Source organism: Rhea pennata, chromosome 7 (assembly GCF_028389875.1).
Source record: "Rhea pennata isolate bPtePen1 chromosome 7, bPtePen1.pri, whole genome shotgun sequence".
Lineage (NCBI taxonomy): Eukaryota > Metazoa > Chordata > Aves > Rheiformes > Rheidae > Rhea > Rhea pennata.
This window is the reverse complement of record NC_084669.1, coordinates 14,864,184-14,889,264: the sequence shown is the minus strand read 5'-3', so window position 1 is coordinate 14,889,264 and position 25,081 is coordinate 14,864,184. Positions and strand designations below refer to the sequence as shown.

At 40.1% G+C, this 25,081-nt stretch overlaps 1 protein-coding gene across 1 annotated transcript in view; it reads right to left on the bottom strand.

The window, feature by feature from the left end:
* Positions 1 to 19,575, bottom strand: part of SLF2 (SMC5-SMC6 complex localization factor 2) — a 29,967-nt gene extending 10,392 nt beyond the window's left edge. Inside the window, exons 1-11 of the mRNA XM_062580337.1 lie at positions 19,385 to 19,575; positions 14,610 to 14,653; positions 13,420 to 14,132; positions 11,289 to 11,346; positions 9,574 to 10,736; positions 6,956 to 7,038; positions 5,886 to 6,002; positions 5,427 to 5,594; positions 3,632 to 3,734; positions 2,162 to 2,237; positions 293 to 434 (exon numbers count right to left, since the gene is read on the bottom strand). Of these exons, the coding sequence (XP_062436321.1) occupies positions 293 to 434; positions 2,162 to 2,237; positions 3,632 to 3,734; positions 5,427 to 5,594; positions 5,886 to 6,002; positions 6,956 to 7,038; positions 9,574 to 10,736; positions 11,289 to 11,346; positions 13,420 to 14,132; positions 14,610 to 14,653; positions 19,385 to 19,494 (2,777 nt within the window). The 5' untranslated portion in view covers positions 19,495 to 19,575. The remainder of the gene's footprint in view (positions 1 to 292; positions 435 to 2,161; positions 2,238 to 3,631; positions 3,735 to 5,426; positions 5,595 to 5,885; positions 6,003 to 6,955; positions 7,039 to 9,573; positions 10,737 to 11,288; positions 11,347 to 13,419; positions 14,133 to 14,609; positions 14,654 to 19,384) is intronic.
* Positions 19,576 to 25,081: the final 5,506 nt, after the last annotated feature.

Genomic DNA, 25,081 nt, shown 5'->3' with positions numbered 1-25,081 from the left:
AAAAAATGCAATCATTTGCTTATAATTCTGCCCAGTCTTCTAGGCAAGAATTCTTGTAAGTCTCCACTAGGAAGCTATAGGAGAAAGAATAACCCTCCGATTTGCAGAGTTCTTACCTGGCAGAAACTGTTTAAGTTTTGACTTACTTACTTTTAAGAAGCCTGAGTCTAGAATTTAAAGAGCAGCATTGCATGATGGAAGGGGTGAGGGGAAGGAGACCTTTCTGATTCTACATTCTAAGCACAAGATTTCACTGGATCTAAGCAATAAATATCAAAAGGAAAACACTTACAAAATATCACACTCGTTAAAGTTGGGCTGAAGATGCTGCAATGGAAAGAGAGATCTAAACGCAACACCCATATTGACAAAAACAGCTGACACATCAGCTAGTGAAGGAATCCATGGTTTAGACTGTTCATCACTGATGGAAGCTACAAGTAAAAGACATGGAATGGATTAGTTTTAAATTTAGTTTTCAGCATCAGTTCCTTTCAAGGGAAACAAATACGCTCAGTCTGCATCGATTCTACTAGCTCTAACCTCAGAAGATTTGTTGGAGCACTGGATGATACATTATTTTCAGAAAGAATCGTAAGGAGGTGGTTTAACACAGCACTTCAAAGTAAGGGAACCTCTCGCGTATGTAATAGGTGAATTACTTTAAGTTCCACCTCTTTCCCCTCATAGCTCTCTTTCATCACAGACAGTACCACAAAGAAAGAGGTAAAATTTACTTTTAACAGAACATGTAAATTACTGTTCCGCATAGGCACAGGTAAGAGGGCGTTATAATAGGACTGGAAGTAGTGCTAAATAAGATTTGGAAACAGGCAGAGCTTGTAGAACAGAAGTACTAAATAGATGGAATTCACTCATTTGACAGAATTAAGTAACAATGCTCATTGCAAAAAGCGCTCGTTTATATTGTGATTCACATCTGAATGTATCTGCAAACTACATACAGGATACTCTTAGACTGCTAAACTAGCAAGGTGACATGACACTAGATGCAGTGTTCTCCAAACAGTGACAGAAGTCAATAGAATTCTGAATTGGGTCATTTTTAGTGTCTTAAGTCTGTAAGAAAAAGAGAAATGTAATGGAATGTAACACTCAAGACCCTACAGGTTCAGATCTCAATGTTCAATTTGGGGGGGAGAGGGGGAGAGGAATGCATCCTCAGGCACAGAAACAGAGTGTTTAAGAATGGTTTGGAGATTCCATAGTTGGCAGTTTTAAAGTCATTAGACAAACTTTTCAGGAGCAACTGTAGCAGATTTGATCCTGCTGTGAGGGAAATGAAAAGGTTAGAGGATCTGCTGAGATCTCTCCCAGTCTTAATTCTTAAGAGTGCACATCGACCAACCATTCACTTGGAAACAAGCCTGCTGCCAGCAAAGCATAAAACAAAGGAGGCTACATAATCCTACTGCACAACAAGATTCAAATACGTGGAATAATTTGGATAGACCTGATCAAGTATTTCAAGGGAACTGCATTACTTTAACAAAGTTAACAGGCAGGCTTAAATGAGCTAGTGACTTTTGATGGATCTGAATGAAGCAAAGACATGGAGAACACATAAAGGAACTGGTACTGGAGAAGTCTCTGAGAATAGAGATGAAAGAAGGCAAAACACAAGAAAAAGAACAGTAGTGTGGGCTGAAGCAGACTCTTGAAAATGTTTCTGTACAAATGATTCTTTTTGCTTTTGCTATATACCCAGAAAGAAAACTACACAGAACTACACACTGGGTATGACTATGTGAAAACCATCCTGTAGTCCTTAAGCTCTAAAATGAATGTCTGTAACTTCCAAAATAGAAGACAGGGAGGAAAGGAGAGTAAACTTTTGAGCAGCCACACTGGGCTCTTTTCAAGGTTAATTCTAGCTGTGCAAGAACAAAAGTGTGTTTAAAAGGTTCTGTATCTAGCACACTGCTTTGCAAATACATGCCAAGACCACATGCTGAGGCACAGCTTGTGTATGCTCTGTGAAGACCAACTCCTGCACTAAGTAACAGAATAACCTAAAAGCATTCCAGATCCACAGAACAGAGACAGTGCCTTTCCCCTACTCCCCATCATCTTTCCATGCTTAAGAGAAAGAAAATGCCTTTGTTCAGTCAATTTTCTTTTCTGTTTTTCAAACACTCACCATTTTTTATTGTTATTTCCATCAATTTGTCTAATATCTGTGTGGAAACACAGTAGTCAGGATGAACAGACATAATCTGTTGAGAGAAAAGAAGCCACATGTCAAACACTGAGTTACACGATAACATTTTTTTTTTAATTAATAACACACCAACTCTTTAGTACAACAGAAAAACAAACACTAACAGAAAACAAATACCAAAGCCTCTAAAAGCAAGATACATGGAGAAGAGAATATGGATTACTCCAAGCAGTGCACAAATTGCAGGAATACTTAAAAATTCCTTGCAGAATTTTGCAACCCCAAGTTGAATACGTCTATTCAGAAGAAGGTACAAAGGAATAAGAGAATGGAGAATACCATATCCCCTTCTGGAACCCATTTTCATCCATGATCAGATTAATCTTCCCTTTAACCAGGAGTGGGGGCAATTGAGAGCTGACTTTCTACCCATGGGCAAGATGAACATGTGCAATACTAAACTGAAATAATGAATTCTTATTTGTACACAGAACTACAAAAATACAACCATGAAATGCACTTCACGTTTCCAGAGGCACTTCACTAGCCCAGTGGAAATGCTTCTTTTTCTGCCCAACAAGCGTGGGAGAGTTTCTATTCTGTGAGCAAACCGAACTAGCTCACAGTTCCTCCTTATTTGAGGAAGATCCAGAACGTGATCTGGTCCTAGCGAAAGGGAAGGAGATAGAGGAGCAAAACATTTTTCTTTTGGCAAAAGCAGAAAGCCAGTCAGCAGACTAGGCTGCAATCTCACAGGCATCCTCTTTTTATTTTTCGTTTCAGGCACAGTTAGAATTCAGTAAGTAATAATGGAATAGAGATAGGAGAAGGGCATTCTCATAAAGAAATGACAGAACAACCTAAATTCCCTGGGGATTTATACTGCCACAGACATCTAGAAGGCAGACAGCCACAACATTTCCTCTGAGAGTGACTCTGAGCTTTTGAGTCATGACGCACAATGACCTCTTCTGGACAAAAATTATCTGGTATTCCAGATATCTTTGATGATTTAAAAGGTGATATATATAGAACGACACTTTTGCACACTCCTGCACATAATTTAATTCCCTTCCAACTTAAAAAAAAAAAGTAACATTCCTGTCATTTGGCCCATGCTATTAACATCCTGAGATCTCTTCTCACCTAGCAAGCACTGTGTCCTTTCCAGATGAAGTACCTTGTATGATGATGGACAGGGACATACAACTTTCAAATCACTCAGACAGGGAGGAAGAGAAACTATCCTTAGTGTTTTATGAAAAGAGGATCAATCAAAGTCTTTCAGACTGAAGAACAATTAAGAACCAGAAAGAAGATTTATTAAACTGTTACTAATGTAATGCAATAGAATCACAAATTTGTCCTCATTATTTCTGCTACAACTGGCTTCTAAGATGACTATTATATTCAAATACAATAGAACTGCAGGAATAGTATAGGTCTTACCTGGAAAAGCCACTTTAGAATTGGTATGGGACACAAGACACAACTGTAAGCAGAACTTAGAAAGCCATGAATAGCTAGAGAAAGCTGCTGTGTTGCATTAGAACTGTAAGACAAAGACAGAAGGAGGGGGGAGAGGAGAGAACCTATTAGTGGTTCAATCATCACTTTTACAAAAGCATACCAACTTCCTCTATCCCAGATGATCATCAATAGTAAGAGATCTGAACATCTGTAACAGACTGATGCTCTTGACTAATTAATACAAAATACTATAGTAATTATACCTTATTCATGGCAATATCTTTAAAAAGATTGTAAACTTAGAACAACTATCTTTTTCTCTAAAAAGACATACCATATCATTTGGAAATATTTGTACTATTATAGAATGACAGCTTCAAAAAATTGATTTATACTACTGTAGCATGAATCATTTTGCCTGTGGATTAGTATGCTCAGACCAGTGAATAAACTTATTTGCTATTCAGTGACCTTTACCAACCCATTTAGAAAAAGAGAACCTTGTGGGAAATTTTTAAATAATCTCTAAATAAGGAATCTGGACACAACACAAAACAATTTAAAAGGTTCAGTCTAGTTCTGCTGTATAAATCTATGAGGTGAAAAAAGCAATAGAAGAGCAGAACATTTACATTTTCTTGTACTAAATTCTTTTAGTTTCAGTTTCCATTAGAATGTTGTGCCATAAGCAACTGAACTAATGAAACACAACTTCCCACATATCCTGCTTCATTCACCTCTGTCCTCAGTATCTATCAAAACAGAGACCTAACTTCATCCATCTGTTTGACTGAGCAAATGGCACTTGATTCAGTGGCTTCCAGGACGTGTCAAAACTGGACAGCCAGTATGTGCCAACTGGGCAGCTGGCTGGCTTCAAAATGCATAAGCAATTAAATCATAATTGCCTTTTGCAAGAGGCAACTCATTTGGTACTCCTTCCTCTAGCCACTGATTTACAAGATACTTGTTGAAGCTTACATCCTTGCGATCGCCAAATCATACCAATAAGGAGGCCTGAGGGTAAAGGAGTAAATCACAAACTCTTCCTCTACGTACAAGGAGAAACCACTCTTCCCCTTCACAGGCACAACAGCACGTACACATGTGCATACAGAATCCTTTAAGATTACACCAATTCTCTCAGATCCACTGATGCCAGTTTGGAATAAAACTCCACTAAAGTTAATGGAATTCTTCATTTGTGATATTAGGCAAGAATTTGGCCTACTATTTGTAGCCCGATAGCCTCACAAACACACAATACAAATCCCCTACTACCTTCATTGTGTATATCCACGCACACAGTTTTTACTTCAGTGACTGAATCTAGCAAATGTTAGAAATTGTGACTTTCTGCAATCCTCATTAGGTGGACTCCTAAGTCCCAGGCCTTTACAGGACAAAGACATGCAGAAGTCTTTCAGCTTTCAGACATAATGCAACAGGAGCCAAGTCACAAATAAAGCCACAACAGAGGTTTTCTTCCCAACTTGGGATAGTTAAGCTTTTGTTCATTTTAATATTTCAGTTCTGTGTCTTCATTTAAAACCAAAGGTGTTTTCTCAAGAATTTTTGAGGAGGAAAGAAGGATGTTTTGAGTAAAAATTCACTGTTCTGTAAACCTAACCTGGAGAGAATTCCTGGAACAGGGATTCCATTTTGCCTACGCATTAAGACAAAGCTCATTTCCACGCAAAGGCATGATTTCGTCTTAAAAACTGCTAACTCTAACAGTGAATAAACACAGCAGTGTGAAAAAGGACATTCTTACCTAAGGAGGAGTTTTTCTATAGGATTTTGAGGTATGAAATAAAAGTTCCTCAAGTCAAGGTTGTTCTGATTGAAGATTTTTCCAGATGTTGCTAAGTCAAATATATCTTCTCCAGGGTGGTAGTCAGGTATGGCATGAGCCGTTATTGAAAATCTCTGTATAAATGCCCTGTAATGTTCAAAATTGCTTTTATGAATTTAAATTATGAGAGGCTTATTTGCTGTTTGAGACAGTTATCTTCAATGATGTTTCAACATGTCAAATCTGTTAACTGTATTTTAATCTAATTCAACTTTAACTGCCAAGAAAATACACTGGAATGTAAGAAAAAGAGAAGATGATAAAAATGGTTCACATTAGATGCACTAACAACAACAGATAGAATAAGAAAAAGATTGGGAAAAAAGGCTAAAAAGAAAGCAAAGAACTAGATTTAAGTGGTTTCAGAGTAGGAAGGACCTATGTTCTTCTGAGAGATCTCCATCAGCACTGGCATCCTCCTCATCTTCTCCATCTGAAGAATTTGTTTCTGTTCCCTGTATGTCTTCCTGTAACCGCTTTTCTAGTTCATCTACCCTGCAGTAAGAGTAATAGCAGAACATATCATTACCGGTGGGTATCTACAATAGAAGAAAATAAAATTCAAAGTTCTGAATGTGAATCCAGGAGTCAGTAGCCAACCACACACAGCAAAAACATGCAAGACACATTGCAACCGTGGAAAAAATCAAGTAGTTTGTTATTCCAAGATACTAAGTGGACAGTTCCCAATGCCTAAAGAATTTCTAACAGCACATTCAATCTCTAGTTTGTCAGAGACAAATAATTCAACCAGCTTCTGACAAATACTTTTGTAACTGCATCTAACTTTCAGTCTTCTGGATGGATTTCTTATTTACAAATAAAATACTAATGTGAAGTTGAAAAAATACAATCAATTTTATGAATGAGCATTTGCTGCTCCACAGTCAGTCAGTCCATAGTCACAGGCTCAGATTCAACAGAAGTCAATAGCATATACACTCATCACCAATTGACATGAGTACATATACCACATTAGGTCTCCTACTAGAAAGATCTCTTGCAAGAAACCCAATTAGCTCTATCCACTACACTGTTTAACTATTCAGATACTGACAAAGTCTAAACAAGTTTGGAAACTAAAAATGAGCTACGAAAAGCTTTGAAGAAACCAGTATAGTCTGTCTATGCAAATAATTTTATTTCATGCCTGTCAGCTGTTAGCTGGCTCAGTGACCTACAACAAAAGCATCAGTAAATTCAGTCTAGTTCTTAACGGGGCAGACTGATGTATCACAAGTCACTCAGTATTGTTTACTGGGAGAATATCAATCAGCTTTTACACTTAAAAAGTCCTTGTAGATACAGCCAGAGGTATGTTAGTGGCATTGGCAAGCAAACCTCAGCTTGCTGCTATCCAAACTACAGCCAGTTCGGGGAAGACGAAGTACACCAAAGCTTCCACAACTCCATCTATTTTTTTTAAAAAGCATCTTTAAAAAACTAACCTTTTAGATTCTTCTTTCTCCTTCAAGAGATGCTCTAAGCTGTTCACATATGACACTTGGCTAACAACAGGAGGCTTAGAAAGCTGTCAATGAAATGAGATATGTAAAAATAACATACATGAAAAGCCATCAGTTGCATCACTACTACGCAATAAACATGTTAATCTATTAACCCCTTTCTATTTTAGTGGTATTTTGCCTGTGGGTAAAAATGCAAAGGAGATCCTGAAAAACGGGATGATTCACAGTTTAGATTTCAGTCACTTGAGAATTATATAATGGTCAAACCTCTCTCAGCAATTACATTTAGAAATCAATTGCCTAAATACTTTTAAATCCTCACCATAAGCTGGAAAGCCACTTTTAAAAGCTGTACTTGGACCTTTGGAAATTATTTGCTCTTTCTAGCTCTGCAACACTGCAAACATCACCCAAAGACCAGGGCTCCACTGTGCTTCAGACTGGATCTGAATAGCAAAGCAAACCACAGCTTCTCTGCCTGCTAATGCTATTTATTAGGTTAGCTGGAGATTTACAGCATCAGAAGTTTTCTTTTACATCACAGCTTTGCTATTTTTAATCCACTTAGACCCTAGAAATCCTCATTCTTGTACATGGGACAGGAAACTCTCAAAATAATTCAGTACATCTTTAGTAGTTTCACCACTCGCTAAGGAGCGAACACTACAATGCTTACCAAATCACCTCAAAAATCAGACAAAACAAAGCTTTTCACCAAAATCCTAATACAGCACCAAGTTAGAAAGCTAGTAAACATAGTTAAGACTTTTTAAACTGCTAGCACAATTAGCTTGATTTTCAGTAGCCAGAATTTTATTCATCCAATAGCAAATAAAACAGACTTGCAACCTTTCATAGCCAGATTTCAATTCTTTGGACAGTGACCTTCCAACACCATCTTCTTTAACTAGAAACCCTCACCTAGGGATAAATTTTCTTTTGTGAGCTTCCTTACTGAAGGAGAATACAATTAAATATGAGCACACACTCCTACGGGGACTTTCTATTACCCAGAAGAAATAGAAGTTAATTTAGGAAGTTAGTGTCCACCTGCTAACCTGCTAATAAAAGAACAGTTGACACAGCATTAATTTTTGGTATATAGAGACATTTTTCAAATGTCACAAAATGCCCAAAAGCGTTACTCTCTGACTTAAACAGGGACAAAATTCACAAGATGTAAACACATCTTTCAGTCTTTTTGTAAGGCGACAGGCCCCACACTCAACTTCATGTGCTGAAAGACCAACTTTTTGTGGAGAAAATTGAAGCCCCCCCCCCTTTTTTTTAAACATGGTTAATATGCCTAAAATGACTTTTGAACAACTAAAGAATCAGAGTTTGCTCCAATTTGCACATATGCTCATTCTTATAAAAGAAGAGGGGAATGACAGTACAGGCAAAAGTCATGGTCACGGAAATTTTGGGAAAGTTTTTAAACTCTTTGCCTTTTTTGGCCATAATTACACAGAAACAGGGTAAGTCAAATGTTTGTGGTCCCATATATGCCCCTAGGCTACATCTAGGCTGTGTCTGTTTATCAGTCTTAACCACTAATTATGTAGCCATACTAGTTCAGATTGGGAAATACAGACATGACCACAAAAATTTCCACCTATAACGTGCTTGCATAACTAATGGTGAGGTCAGATAAAATAATTACAGCTGTTCAACATCTGCCTATGGAGATATTAAAAAAAAAAAAGGTCAACATAATAAACATCGAGGATTTAGAAATGGGAGACGGGAAAGGAAAGAATATTTATACAGTTATTCTGTGAACCGCAGCTTTATTTTTTACTTTGAAAGATTTTATTCAAATGCATTCACTTCCAAACTGTATCAGCTTTGTTAGGAGTGCTACATTAAGTTCTAATATAGCACTTTCCAAATGAAAATATTAAACCATTAATTTACCATAAAACTTTAAAATAGCAACCTATCTGCCATGCTGTTCTTGAACAAATAGCTAGCTTTTAAAAATACAGATTAATTCATCACCATAATATCCTGTAAATCGAAATTCAAATACTTCTTCCATCCATCACTTGTGAACAGAAGGTATTCAACTGTTTGAAACACCATGAAATTCAAACTCCAATAGTTGGACCTCAAAGAAAATACCATTCTTAGCAATCAAGAACTCAGATTTTTGAGAAGCACAAATCATTGACAAGGATAAATCAGTTCAAGTCAAAAATCTTGCCTGATCAGAAAGATGAAAACATTAAATCCCATACATCATCTCAATATAATCTCTCCCCTTTTTCTTTAGGGGGAAAACAAAAATGAAAAACTTCTGAAAACCACCAAAAGGAATTCAGCAACCATAATCTGATCGTATGAATCATTCAGCCATTCCAAGGATAAGTGTAATAACAAGCACTTTTTTGCTGACTATATTCCACTGTACACTATAGGCAATTAAGCTGGTAAGCAGTTTTGAAGGCAAATACTCCTGAGCTTTCACGCATTTAAAATATACAAAATATACAAACACACATATAATCATACCAAAAAGTAAAAAAGCAAGCCACCAAACCACAGCATAACAAAGCTGATGTGAGGCTTTTTTTTTTTTTTTTTTTGCCACTTACAGGAAGCTTTGGTGATGGACTCATGGTGTCCTGCGAAAGATTCTCAAGACAGTCTCCTTCCACGGTTCCCATCTCTGGCTGGGGACTTGACGACAGAATTTCTTGTAATGGCAAGAATATTTCTTCTTCTTCATCATCATCATCTAGATCGCAGTCCAAATTCTCATCTTCACTGTCAATGCTGCTCTTTGATTTGCTGTTCAGCTTAGATGTTGCTATACAGGTTTTTTCAACTTTCAACTCTCCTGAGAGCTGCGAAGACATTTGGTTGCTTCCTACACATCCTTCTTTAAAAGGTAATGAACAGGGAGCAATTTTAGCAACCTCTTCTGAGAGTGCAAGTTTCCCAAAACTGTCCACTGAATGCAAATTGGAACTACTTTCTAATGTTTTTCCTTTAGGTTTTGGTAAACTGTTGCCAGGTTCAGTACTATCAGCTTCACAAAGTGTAGGTCTTTCTAGTCTTTTTCCATCTTGCTGTTTCATAGCATTCAATACCTGAGATAAGTCAGCATTCTGGAGACAAGATTTCATGTCTTTTGTGAATACAGTGTTTGTCTGAATTAAGTGGTGGAGAGAAGGCAACACAGTAGTCTTTTCCTGAGAAAGAGACTTTTCCAAGAAAAAGCAGGAGTGGGTCACCTGCAATTGATTCTCTTTGGTATCCACAACAGAAACATGGTTATTTTTATTAGGACTGTGTGCAGAATACGAAGATGACAAACCTACAGGGGGGGAATCATTTTTCTCATTTTCATGGCTTGCGTCAAGATATTCCTCTAAAAGAGTAGAATCATGTCTGGGTAGAGCAGCAGCCTCTGTGAGCTGCACAACACCATTACACGGAGACTTTAAGAGGCTGTTTTTCATAAAGTCAGACTTCCTATTTCTGCATTGTTCAGATGATCTACTAAAAAGAGAGTCATCCAAACTTGCTACCGCAGATTGATTTGAACTGTTTGCTTCCAAGTTCATGGCAGTGCGTTTTCTTTTTCCAGGAAGGTCTTTTTGTTTGGATGGCCTAGAAGACATCTTAGAACTAAGGCAGAGTGATGGAAAAGACTGGCTTTTCCACATAATGGTGGCTTTCTCAGATGACAGTCTCACTAGATTTGGAGAAGATGCCTCAGGTTTTGAAGTATGCTTTGACTGAGATGAGTCATCTAAGAGAAGTGTTTAAAAACAGTAAACCAATTTTATAAAATCAGTCAAAACTATAACAGGCTTGAGACAAAAAGAGAGAGAAAAGGCCACTTCTCATTAAGTTATTTAGCACTTGTTTTTCACTGAAATCCCAAATTACTTTAGGCTTGCCCATATAGCAGAAATAACCCTGACCAGAGAGCAATTCATTTTTTTGAGATAGTTTAGAAATAGTTTAACTGGATTTATTCTTTAAAACAGACTTGCATCAGATCATTTCCAAAAAGTATATTAAATTCTACAGACTTCTGCTAATTAATTACAACTACTTTTAACTGCTGTCACTACAGTTGGATCCCTGAAAACTGTTCTAGTCACCTGAATCACATTACCAAAATAATCCTCTTTATGAGGTCACTTTCAACTTCATTTTCCTTGCTCATGACTCTCATAATATACATCAAAAGTAAAGATTTCAGCTGCTTCAGCTACACAAGTGTAGTAGCAAAACATAAAAGACATTAAATGAAGAACCCGATTAATTAATTCCACATTATCAGCACTGCTTCTACCTGAGGTAGTCTCCCATGAAACAGAATGGGATCTTTTTCTCAAGGGACACCCATTTCCCTAAAAATAAAGATAGAGGAGACAAAATGTTAGTGGCATAATTTAATCATTTAAAGCAGGATGTTGTCCTGTGTCAAGTGTTGAGTTCAGCACAGTCTGTTCCCTCCCTTCCCCCCTCCATAAACATGATACTATACTTTATTTCAGGACAAACTTAAAACACAGCTACAAAGATCTCACCAAAAGAACTGCTCCAAACACAGATTTTATACCTATTCTTTAGATCTGCCTCTGACTCTAAATCTCTCTACCTTCAGTGATAATTAATGCAATTACGTTCTTGCCTCCCTGAGCTATCCAAGAGACATGGCCCAGGTGGTTTTCCTCAAAAGAGATATGAGGAACTTGGATAACAAAAAGATGGTAACTACAGAGAAGGAAATATTGGAGTGGGGTGGTGCTAAGAAGACACAAGCTAATCAATCTTTACGTTCCATTCATAACATTTTTAGAGGCACACACAATCATCTTCCTCGCAAGTAACCAACTACTCTTTAAAGCACTTGCTTGGTTGGTAAAGAAAGAAAGTGTAAGTAATTCAACCTAGAATGAAACACAACATAATTAATAGGACCATTTACATTTCCATTCAAGTATTGTGGCTTAAGTGTACAAACCAGAACTGCTACTAACTGCAACTTTAACTAATGGAAAACTGTCAGGCAGGAAAACAGTATCACTGCTGTTCCCTAAACTGCACTATGAAGAACATGATTATTTGTAACAAAATATTTCCTCTACAACATAGTAACAACTTAAATTTCATTGCATTTTCAAGCTTGCATCGATTTCCATCGATGGAACTGTCATGGCACTCAAGCTTATCATCAAGAGAGGGGAATCAAAGCATTTTACCCAGTCCCTTCCGAAGAAAATTCTTCCTGACACAGCTACACAGCAAATTTTTGTTCCACTGATGAAAAACACTTATCTAAGACAAATAGAAGCTATCTATTTCTTTATAAATAGGCTATTTCAAATTAAAAGCACGATATTTTTAATTTAAAATAAACCATTTAAAGATCACAACCCAATACAATCTATAAAAACAGATTTAACAAAAAGATTTTCAAATATTTTCTATTTGGTAAAAATAAATAAAGACAGACAGATTTGGTGCAGTCCACAAGTTGGCAGATAAAACCAGAGTCGGTTGAAGGGCTAAGTCAACCGTAAGTTGAAAGAGAGCTTTTTTATCTCAGTATGTGAAACAATTCAGAGCTGAACCAGCTGAGGATGCGGGAAAGCTTATACAGGGAACAGGAGGAAGTCCACTCATCTCAGAGTGACCAAAACTGCCGATATGATTTTGTAACTATATTTAAAACTTTGTTAAGCAAAGGAAGTATTAACTATCAAACTTAGCCTGTCAAAACACACAAAGGATTCAACACACGCAGGGTAGTCTGTTAAATGCAATTACTTTAAATCATGGGAGGGAGGGAGGGGGTATATTTTAACTGAATGATTTTGTGTATATATATATATATATATATATATATATATATATATACATACACACACACACACACACACACTAAACCATGTGCTGGTTCACTGCTCAGTTGCACAAGCACCACGGCTCACAAAAAGAGGGACCTGATCACAGGTATCTGGGTTGGGCAAAAAAGAGTCTGACTCTTCAATGGGAAGAGACAGATACTAGATTACAGATTTCCAGCTGTTTAAATTTATTATCCTGCCAGCTAACTTACAGATCAGCTACTGTAGGCATTTAAGTGTTGTTACAAGAGCTACACAGACAGATACCAAAAACAAACAAACAGACTCCTAGAAAAAAAAAAAGCTAGAAACAAAGCAAACTGTGGTAAAGCAACTGATGCTTTAGTGTAAAGCTAACTCAGCCTAAGTATTTCCCCATTTTGAATTGACTGCTTTCAAGCCAGGTTTTCTCATTTAGTTTAAAATATTTAATCAGCTTACCCAAGCACGGCTTACAAGTTAGAAAAGGACATAAACTTCTGCTACCTCTGGAAGAGGCAGCATGAAGAACTTTATCCTATCTTAAAAAGTGTCACAGATTTGAAGCCTCAATGACCTTTTTAAGCATACCTGATGTGATAAACTTGTTCCTGAGAATGGCTTTACTGGAGGTGGCATAGATTGTTTCTTTTTATGTTTTTCCCACTTTCTTTCTCTGCGGAGAGCTTCCAGTGATAGCCTATATTGAGGGTCACTTGGACCGTACGGCAATTTCACAGAATGCCCTGGGTTTTGGCACAGAGCTGTGCTGCTCACACTGCCATTATTTCCAGCGCAAGTTTTTTGAGTATCAGCTTCTAACGACAAAACCCATTTGTCAGAGTCTGAACTGGTCTCTTCTTGATCCACAGAGTCAGTCCTCTGTTCCCAACTATTTCCACAGGACAATGGTGTCCTTGTTACACTCGGACACTTTTCATGTCTTCCCTGTTCCTGCTTGACAATTTTATCCTTTTTAGCCAACAAACAGCTGGAAGATCCTGCAGTTACGAGGAGTTTTTGAATCACAACCGTAGGATATACTGAACTCAATGCTCTGCATGCTTTGCTGTTCTCCAACAGGTTTACATTGTCCTTATTTCCCTTAACTCCTCTTCGAATGGCTTCTAGCCCAGGACTTGTGTTTGGTGTTTGGACTGGCATCTTTTTTCTTCTAACTTGCTTTGGAGAGGATATTTTCTTTTCAAATCGTTCAACGCACAAAGCCGACAGTTCAACTCCTGCATCTTTTACATTTCCTCTGTCTGGTGAGCACAACACAGTTCTGTCTTTATGGCCAAGGTCTAAGAGAGAAGAGATGAATTATTCACAATCACAATACTGAAGAGAATAATTTCCCTATTGGACTGTATTACTTGATATTTTACCTCTCTCTTTCTCTCCCATATACACAATACAAAAATGAACTTACTTAATCACTAATTGATATTCACTAGCACTACACAGCTTACTTCACATCAAGTAAGACTTGCATGAGCTATGCCACAGCTTCAGTTGTTATAAACAATCTAGTCCAAACATGTGAGAGAACAGTTTTGACTAATGACCACTCCCATTTAAGGAGATTAAACAAAATAAACATTTGTATTAGTGTAACTTAATTTTATACTATTTATACTAAAATTATTTTGACGTATTTGGTAAGCTGTACCTGTTATACTGCTGTTGCAGTTTGGAGTGAGATTAAACTAAACTTCTGCATTTTTATATAATTAAAATTCATATATAAACATGTCCTTTTAAAAAAGATGGACATTTACCTTGTTTTAGAACTGGTTTGAAGAACTCTGTAATGGACTGGTTTCTGAAGAAAAAAAGGTAAGTATTATCTCTTAAGATAGTAATACATAAATGCCCATGCAGAAAACATCAATAAAACTAGAATAATGTTAACTCGCAATTCCTATGGAAACATTATGCTAGAAACTCTTATTCCATTTTGGAGTTTATTTTCTGATATATCCTGCAAGTCCAAAGCCAACCCGTCAGTCTCCTTTCTTAATCAGTTGCTTTCATCATCCAAGTAAAGATTTACAATCCTTCAAGCTCAACTCATCTTTCTTAAATGGGACTGACCTCAGCTGTACTCAGTACTCCAGAAAACTCACCAACACCTCCTTTACAATCTCTGCATCCCCACTGTCAACACTCTGGCCAGTAACATTTTCTTCTTTTTAAGGCTTCAGTCACACTGTCTGATCTATTCTACATGCAATAAATCAACTGCTAGTTCAACGCACTGCCCCCAAAACTTCTATTTTTTCTGTTAGATTAACAAATTTTATTTGTCCACGGAAATGCCAGTGGGGGGCACAATGCACAAAAAGCACAATGGGGGGTAAGAAGAAAGGTGGTGGGAACTGGCTTCTGCTCTCTTTTAGCACCTGTGATCTAGTAAATCAGCTCACCATAGCACCTGAATCCATACCCTTAGTAACTTCAACAACAAAAACACAACCCTCCTTACATCTAGCAATGTGCATGTTTAATGCTGACTGTCTTTAAAGAACTTAATTTCCAGTAAGTCTACACAGAGCATACTCAGCTGAGAGTTCTTCCTCAATAGCCTTACTTGATGAGAAAACATAGTTATTTTTTCCAGGGAATAGCAAATTACATGTCAAATCCATCCATCAAACAAGTTCGTTCCAAAGCACAAATAAATCTTCTAAAAATGCCAGTTAAGCCACTTCCAGCTAAGTTCTATTAAAATCTCACCCAAGACAGACTCTGGAAGGATAAACAACTTTTTAAAAGTTACAAATTGAAAAGAAGGTGTTATAGTGGAAGGAGATGGCCACAACAACGTCCACCAATGATCAAACCGTCTTCGATGCATTATTAGTTGCAATCAAATATAGTTACACAGCTCTACAAGTCGTAAAGTTCAACTAACCCTGTAACTTTCCTCTTTATGCCCAAAACAATTCGTGCATCATTGTTCCTTGCTTTTTTCATACAGCTAGTGACAGACTGGGATGCAAATTCCTACCTTATCAGCCTTCTCAGCAAGCGCTCCTGTTGGCCCTGCCCACCCAAAACAGAACACACATGTCAGGGGAATCTCTTTCAATACACCTTACTGGTATCTTCTGGCTTCCAACACATAAACAGCATTCTACAGCCATCTTATTTTACACATACACAGCAAGATCATTAAGAACATCAAACCAGAGGTGGTTTCCTATCAAAAAATACTTGGGATGTGAGAACATCAAGGCGTTTCTCTGTGAACTTTATTTCAGAGAACGGACAGAATGTCTGAATGATGCACAATTTGAGAATTAAAATACTGGCCTACGCTTAAGAACTACAAACGTTTGCTTTCCAAAACACAAAGTTATACAGTTACAGCCTGCATAACAGTCATTATAAAGGGTAAAACTATTTATTACTGATTCTAAGTCAATATTTTAAAGCATTTTTGTGACTGTGCTTCACAGCCTCAAAAACTAGCTTTGAAGTTGGAGCCAGAAGATCCCACAGCTCACTTTTTCAAACTCAGCTTGCATTTTGAATCTTTCTGTAAGCAGTTTACTTTCACTGTCACATTTCCCAACACAATTTCTGCATTTTTAGCACACACAAATACAGAAAGCAGACAACTATCAAGCACTGCAATTTAGCATAGTGTAACTCAAGAAAGCCACAGGTAGTCAGAGCATGTGACCACACAAGAGTCTTTCTGGCCTTCTGAAGAGGGCAGAAAAACTACTGGCCAAAAATTTACTTTCACCACCAGCTTGATTTGACGTATACCTTTTCCAGCATGCCAACGCAAAAGGGTTCACAAACTTCTGTTCAACAGAAGAGTCAACAGGAAAAACTGCAAAGCACTTATTCACTGTCACTGGTGCTGATGAATGATCTGCCCTTCCGTTCTACACTGTGCTCTGCTCCGGCACTCTCGTCTTCCCTTCTCATGGTAGTGCTCTCTGCCCCTTGGCCTTCCCAGGACATTCCCAACGCTTGCCTGGGGCTGCTCTCGCAGATAGGAAGTCATCCTGCGGCAATGCCTTTCTGCATTACAGATTTCCAGAACTCTCATTTTCCTAACAAAGCAGCTGTGCTTCTCCTTACAAATTAGGATCTTACCTACAGTCCAAATCTTATCTTTAGTTACCTTGTAGATCCCTCTCTGCACTGAATCTTGATGACTAAACCAAAACAAAAGTCTTCTGCTGTCCTCTTCCTTCTTTCCCCAACCACTGATTTCAAATGACTGCTTACCTTTCTCCAACATCCACTGACTGCTGTATTGTTTCTCATTCTAAATACAAGTGCTTTGTAACAGAACTCAGATGTTTCATATTTATATAAAGCCTTGTATAACACAACTGAGAGCCCAGAGACATTATCTTAGCAAAAGGTGTGTGTGTGGGGGGGGAGGGGTGGTCTCCTTGCATTAGAAGCTTGAGAGCAAAGTGATCTGCCTTAGGCCGTTTGTTTTACGGTACTTAACCATCAAAATTTTCTATTTTGTATTAGCCATTTGGCTTTTTGGAAGTGCAAGGAATAGGAACTGTCCAAGAAAAACAGAACAATAATTTCTCAAGTGCTGTACTGTATTTCAGACAAGGAAGTGTACTAGAAACCTCAAATAAAAGCAAAAGATGAAAAAAAGTACAAGAAGGAACGTGAGAAAGTAGTGCACTCTCCAACTTGCTTCTCACAGGTATGAAAACATGAAAAGAACATGCAATTTTCCATGTGAACAGGACCATACCTGTTCACAGGCTGTTTCCATGAATATTTCCATTAATGTTTTACTAAGAAGTTAAATCAGCCCTTCAAGGCTGAAAAACTGGTGAAGTAATACTCTGTTTCTCATTCTTTTACATGATATGAAAGGAAATGTTGTGCAATTGTTTAACATACCTTTTTCATCAAAGCATAGCTTTGGTTTATGCTTTCCAGCAAAATACATATGTTCAGCAAAACATACTTACCATCACTAAAAATTATTCAACCTTTTTTGTGAAATTCTCATCTTAAGTAAGACAACAGAGAGACTACTAAAAAACCTCTGGACAAGAAGAGTTAAGAAACCATAAACACATGATGATGCAGGCAGCACACCTTTCAGAATTAAGGGCACAACACCTTTAAGGAAGGAAAGAGAAAACACTTTCACTTGTTAAGCAGATGAAACCCAACAAACTCTTCAAAAATAATTATTTTTTACAGCCATATCAATGGCTATCTGTGATAGGATAAAAAAAAAAAAGTGTACTTTTTTTTAAAAAAAAATCCATGCTGGAAACAACAACATCAATAGCTCAGAAAAAGCAAAGTCATACAAAGTAGAAATACTAAGTCTCTGACAAAATGAAACCACTTAGAAACCACTACAGAAACAACAAAAAAACAAACGAGAACGTCATACCTAAAACTTCATAACTGTCTTCCACACGACCACAATATAAAAGAATACAAGTTTTTCGTTAGATGAAAGATGTCTTGAAAAACTGATAGGCAGCAAAAACAAAGCCTTGGTAGTAGTTTCAGTTTCCCAGGCAGGAAGCAACACAAAAAAGAAACTGAAGTTTTAACTCCTCCCTTTCCTCCAAAGGTTAGCGCTAACAAAAGTGGACACAGAACAAAACAAGGTGCTGCTTATGACATAAGAACTCAAGACTTCCTTCATACTTCAAGGAATAGAACTTAGGTAACTCAGCAGCCTATGAAAATCTTACCAAGTCTTTAGTAGAACTTGGATGTGCAACAGCTCGACAGATTTATCACATCTAAAAACTGCCACCAACCACCACTGCCTTCATTAGAGACCTTCTCCTGCAACATCATTAACAGTCCACAGCCAGAACAGGATTAAGAGCAGACTTAAAGACAACTGAAGCTCTCTTTACACCTGAACTGCTGAAGCCGAGCTCTAAAGACAGACTTGCCAACAAACACTGAAATGTGAGACTTCCACGCACGAGGGAGGACTCCTAACTGGAACAACATGCCGAAGATGCTGGCCAGTCTTCGGCTGGGTATCGTTTTCTCGGTACGCCTATCAGGTTCCCCAGCTACCGGCCACCGTTCATCGCGGCCTCTGAACTATCAGCATCAAATGAAAACAAGGGCAGAAGACGGGGCCTACCGGCTCCGCCAGCCACGCAGCGCGCACCAACGCAGCGCGCTCCCACGCGGGGGACAAGCGAGCCCTCAGCTGCCGCGGCGGCGCGACCGGAGGGGCAGGGGCCGGGAAAGCGCCCCAAGCCCCGCGCCGCGGCCGGCGGTGACACTGCGAGCGGCCCGCGGCGACGGCGGCCATGGCCCCCCGGAGGGGGCGGCGACGCGGCGCATGCTGGGAGCTGCCCCCCCCCCCCCCCGCGCGAGCGAGCGCCCCCCTCCGGCGGGGCGGGGCACAGCGCATGCCGAGAGCCGCCCCCGCCCGCCGCGCACTGCATGCCGGGAGCCGCCGCCGCCTCAGACGGGCGCTGCCGCCGGCGGGGCGCCATTCGGCCCCGCAGCCGCCGCCGGCACTCGCGTCTCCGTCTCCCCGCTGGTCTCTCTGCCGCCCCGTTACCTGCAGTCCCGGGCGGTCTCTCTACCCGCGACCGCCGGCCTAAAATGGCGCCGGGACGTGGTGACGGGCGGGCACGGCGACGGCGAGCCCGCGCCGAACGGCCGCGTCATGGCTGGCAGTGCCCAGCAAGCCCCACAAGGCGGGAGACAACGGGGAGGCCGCCCGGTGCTGCTCCCGCCCCCATGGCAGGGGCCACCGGCGCCGCGACCCTCGCCTCCGGGGGCTGTGGGCGGGCGCGGGGGGGCGGGTGCTTTCCACCTGCGTCGCCGATTGGCTGAGCGGCCGTAGAGGTAATGCCTCCCATTGGCCCTCTGACCTCAGGGGCGGGACAAGGGAGACGGCGCTCTGCTGCGATTGGCAGAGCTGCCGGCAGAGAAAGGGCGGTTTGGCGCCTTGATCTCATGCTCCCCCTCCCGCCCCACTTCCCGGTCGCTGATTGGTGCGCGCGCGGGAGGCGCGCAGGGCGGCCCCGCCCCTCCCCCGCCGGTGGCGTCGCCCCCTCCCCTCAGGGGACGGCGCTGCCTCCCGCCGCGGCCCCTGCGCTCGCCTCAGCCTTCGGTGCCCCCTCAGGGACGACCTACCCCCCCCCCCCCGGCAGACGCCATTAACTGCCCCTTGGCGGGCGGCGCCTGTCGCAGCGCGGCGCTATGAGGGGCCACGACAGGGCCCCGCTGCCCGCGCTTGTGAAGCTTGAAAAAGGTGGGACTTAGGTGAAGCCGTCACAGCACCCCCCGCAGGCCTCTCCGCCTTCTCGGTCCCAGTCTGCTGCCCTGGCTCCGGGCTTGGCTTCCAGCGCCTTTCCTAAGAAGGCATCCGGCCGTGTCAGTCACCCTGCGTTTTACCCTACCGCCTTTCAAACCACTTAGCCCCGGGTGAAAAAGCTGAGCCAGGAACGCAAGGCAAGGCTGTGTAACAAAGCCTAGCGAAACCTACTGCTGCTTGGTGGAGTGTCTCCTGCAAGTTTAAACAGGCTATCTGCTACAAAACTAGTCCCTACAAAAAGGAAATTCGAGATTTTTGTCCCCCTATCTTGACACTTGATTTTAAATGGTTAAAAGCAGGCATCTCACAAGAACAAGCTGCTTTCTGCCCTTGGTCTGCATGAAGCTTTCTTCTCCCAACAGTAGCACAGAAGGTTGATGCAGTTTGAAACTTTGTGGGGTGGGGGGGGTATGTTTTTCCCCTCCCTTCAAAACAAGCACACACACACTCTGTCTGAAGATAGAGGATAGAGTCTTGGACTTGAATGCAGAGACAAAATCCAGTCAGATGGAAAGCAGCAGACCCAGCTGATGTCCCTTTCTGCATCCCACCTCAGGCCTGCCAGTGAAGGGAAAGTTCACAAAACTAGCAGCAGTAAAGCACAAGTCATAAAACAGTAAACAGGCAGAGACAGGTTAAGACTATCTCTCTGCCTGGTACTACTTGTTTGAGCCCTCCCTTCATCCTGCCCCATCCTTCAGTCTCCCCCTTTTTTTTTCCTCCCCCAAAAAGCTTTCACTCATGTAATTTATTGTCTTGAGCCCAAGAGAGAAAGAGTAGAAAAAAATTTAGTCATATAACGTATTTTACTCTTCTCTGTCCTTACCACATCCACCACACACCGTCTTAGTTTAACTGTGAGCTCTTCGTCACAGGGACCATCTCTGACAACAGATCTGTATAAAGCTACCACAGGGGGATCCCATTCTTTGGGGCACTGAGAACTACCATTCGCAATGCCATCAACCCATGTTACACTTGGTGTAATTTTCTTAAACAGCATATGAAGAATGACTGGGCTTGCTATCATTTGAATCTACTTGAATATACAATGTGTATAAATTACTGTTTGATACAGAGTTAAATAAAATTCATGCCCAGTGCTACCAGCCAAGAATTCCAGAAATTTAATGTCAATTTGAAGGAGCAAAAATTTGTTTTGATTTTCAGTTTAGTATTTGAACCCAGAAAATTTGTAGCAGATCTAGACACATTTTGAACAAACTGTTACAAGAAGCAAAGTCACATACAGAATTTAGTGATAACTCTAGAGAAAAATGCAGACAATGGGCTTCTCCAGAAAGAGTCCAGCAGAAGTAATGGAAACATGAAGCTATTTATCAGGGAGCAGAAAGGGACACAAGACCTGGCAATTGCTTAATTATAGCTTCTAGCAAATACGGATATAGTGCCTTCACTAAATAGAATATTGTGGCATTAAGGATAGTAGAGTGCAGCAAGTACAACTGCATCAGCTTGATTTTTTCTCCATCAGAAAAGCTGTATGAATAAAGCCATTTCAGACAGGTATTCATTTAAACTGTATATAAATGTATATACGTGTCCTACAACAGGTCTCAAACTGACAGGGTATAGAACTACTTAGGCATGCAAGTACAGGTATCAGTAAGAAAAAAAATCATAACATTCAAGCTGCTTTTTAAAATAATTGGCATACATTTTATCACCATAAATCCTAAAATTCCCACAGAAGAGGGAACCTTACTTTCCCTGGCACTTCATGAGCCCTTCAATACTTATGCTTTCCTTTTTCCAAATTACAAAAAAAGCACAAGAAGCTTACCTCAGTGTCTTGCTTCCAAGTTAGCTATTCATTTACTTTTTGTCCAATTCCTTTCTGTTGCTATTCATTTTATTAGTTTTTCCCATAATGTAGTCTCAATAGCTCAGTTTCTGCACTTTACCCACAAGCCTAAGTGATGAGAAATCCTGAAAAAGTACAAATCTGAAAAACTTGGTTTTACAACTAGATCCAGAACTACAGTAGTGGTATTATGCAAGTCATTCTTTGCTATTTGTTTGATTACATCTGTTTCTTAATTGCCTTCCAGAATGACTCATGCCCCCCCCCCCTTTTTTTTTTCCCTTCAAGCAAAAGCAGGAAGTATCCCAGAATGCCAGTTTTCTAAATAGTATCCACAGGGAAATGGGTTGCCTACAGTACAGCTATATCACAATGATGAACTGAGATAACGTAGGCCTTTAGCATCTGAAAGGCAATCGCAATCATTTAATCTTTATTAGAATATCTTAATGTAAATTTTCTAAATAGAGTTATTAAAATCCATGAATATGAAAAAAATGCTTTTCTCAGAGACACAGAAGTGAAGAGAAGCATTTCTAGTCTGGGAAGAAGTTGTCTTCAGGCTTTAGAAAACATAGTTGAACTTGAGTTTTGAATTTTCATTTAAATATGAGTATTTTTAGCCTGTACCAAACTACGTAGAAAAACATCCATCACTGCAGTTATGTAACTTTCTAACCTTAGAAGTTCTAAACTTTCTAAAGTCCTAAAATCACAACTGAAATCATACAGTAAGAAACTCCAGTTTCACTTGCTTTCAATTTCTGAAGGCACAAAGTGGGTGTATATACTTCAAAGGTATCTGTCTGAAAAAGGAAGAATGTCTTCCTTTCTCCTTACAGAACCCCTCACCCAAGGGACGCTGCTGAAACACCTGCTTCTCTCGCATAAGAGACTTTTAGATACACTCCAGCTACCAACCCTTCAACAACAGCATGCACTGCACGTGTTATGCTGTTCTGCATTGTTTCAAAGGAGTCATCACCAACCTGGTCATACATGGCTACCAAAGAGCCTGCAGATCACTCAGATAGGTGTTAGGTACGTGGGCCTTCATGCATTTGTAGTCGTGGAGACACTCTCAACCATCAGCAAATGCTACAACCGATATTCAACCATTAACTCAAACTTCCTCACTGAACATAGTTTGCATCAGAGAATGCTGTTTTGCAGTGGGCCATTTGCAGCCCTTATCTAAATAAATGGGGATGTCCTGCAGGCTGCAAAGTCATAACAGTAGCATGACACGGGGACCATTGCCCGTGGATGGTCATCTTAGGCCATCAGCCTGCACCCACTTCAGAACTTCAATTTCAAAGCTCAGTAGGAAATATTCATCCTAATCACATTCTTGGAAGGTCTAGGGACCTCCCTTCTGCTCATTTCCACCTTATTTGAACATGCCTGACTTCACCAATGGCACAGCAAAGGGCAAATCATTCAGAATCACTGAGTACATGCTGCCTCAAGGGGACTGGAGTGGGAAGAGAAGATGGTTTTCTGCAATGGCAGAGAACAACGAAACTCTCCCAGAACAGGAAGCAGACAAAAGCCAAGAAGCAAGGCCGCAAAAGAAAGACTTCTCTAAGGAACTGTGAGGAGTGACAAGTAAGGGCATCAGCAGCTTTCCTCATGACTCTTCTGTTGGAATTTAAGCGTCAGAAGTGACCTTTTCCCTGATGGGTCATCAGGCCAGAAGGAGAAACAGATCACAAATAATATTTAGAAAGCCTTTTATTAAGCTGTTAATAATATTCAAATTATTATTAACAAATACCTATTCACACAGTATATTCAATTGTTTCCTATGGACACACATGTGCAGTTACTCATTGTTACCCAGTGGGGAGGCCAACTACAGTTTACTTAGGTGCCACTGGCATGTCAGTATGACCCTCTAGGTAGATTTTTGGAAGTCCCTGTTCCTGCAGGTATAACTACAATCATATAATCTTTGTCTGCATACAGCAGTCCCTGCCTTCTTGGATATGATCCAAATTTGACAGGAGGGCATGCTGGTGGCCTTGTATATGGGTTGTATAAGTTCAACTAACTCTTAGAGTCTCCAGTTTATACGTTTTTGTAGATTCAACAAGACCTCAAGTCTCTGGAGCTTATCAGTTCCTGAGAGACTTTAACATATTACTTCTCAGCATGTACTTCTCTTCAGCTTGCTGTTTTCTGGTAACTACTTCTCCATCCACACATCTGGGCTACCTGCAGAGCCCAGTCACACAAACTCACTCAGAAGTGACAAGTGCTCTTCAAGCATCCCTGTATTTTGGAAAAAGAGCTGTATCAAGGCTATTTCCCATCTTTCAAGCCTGCATAGCATTGCTTTGGACTACAGCTACAACAGCAGAGAGTGACAAGGCAGGAAGGCAAAGACCAGCTGTATATTAGCACTCATTTACATATCACACTGCACAGCACATATTAGAAGATAGGAAGCAATAGAAAACAGGTGATAGATTTGAATGTCTCTGGCATGAAATGGGTAGTGAGCTAGAGGAAATGTTTGGAAGCTTTTCCTGTAAGAATAGAGATATTCCATGAGTATCCATGAAACCTGAGGAAAGATGTTCTCTTTAGACATAGATTAGCTTTATCCAGCAAAAGTGTGAACCTGAGCATGTAGCCAGAAGTGTGGCTGTAGCTCACAAATGTGCCTGACCTAAACCTGTATAAACTCATCAGTCACTACACTTTGCCAGCACTTACAGCTAGCTTGCTTGCTCTTCTCACTTCAACTGCCCTGTTCTCTTCACCAATTTGCTGTGTGATTGCAGCATAATCACAAATTATAGGACTCAGATACAGGCATTTACCGGTATCCTCACTGTTTCATCTTCTTCCATCTTTCTGGAAGAACTTTCATCCCTCACACACTTCAGTTCTCAGGTATTATCCTATTAGAAGTTCAGATCTCTGCACAATCCCTAATGAGTATTTCAGGATACCAATCCACACCATCTTTACCAACAGACCCTGTTCTTCTGACATACAGCTCGTTGTCCAGAAAACTGCATTTTCATTTCAGTGAACATCTGGAGAGATTATTTCTGGTACTGCAATTCCAGATGCAATAGTAAGAAAATTCTCCACCAATT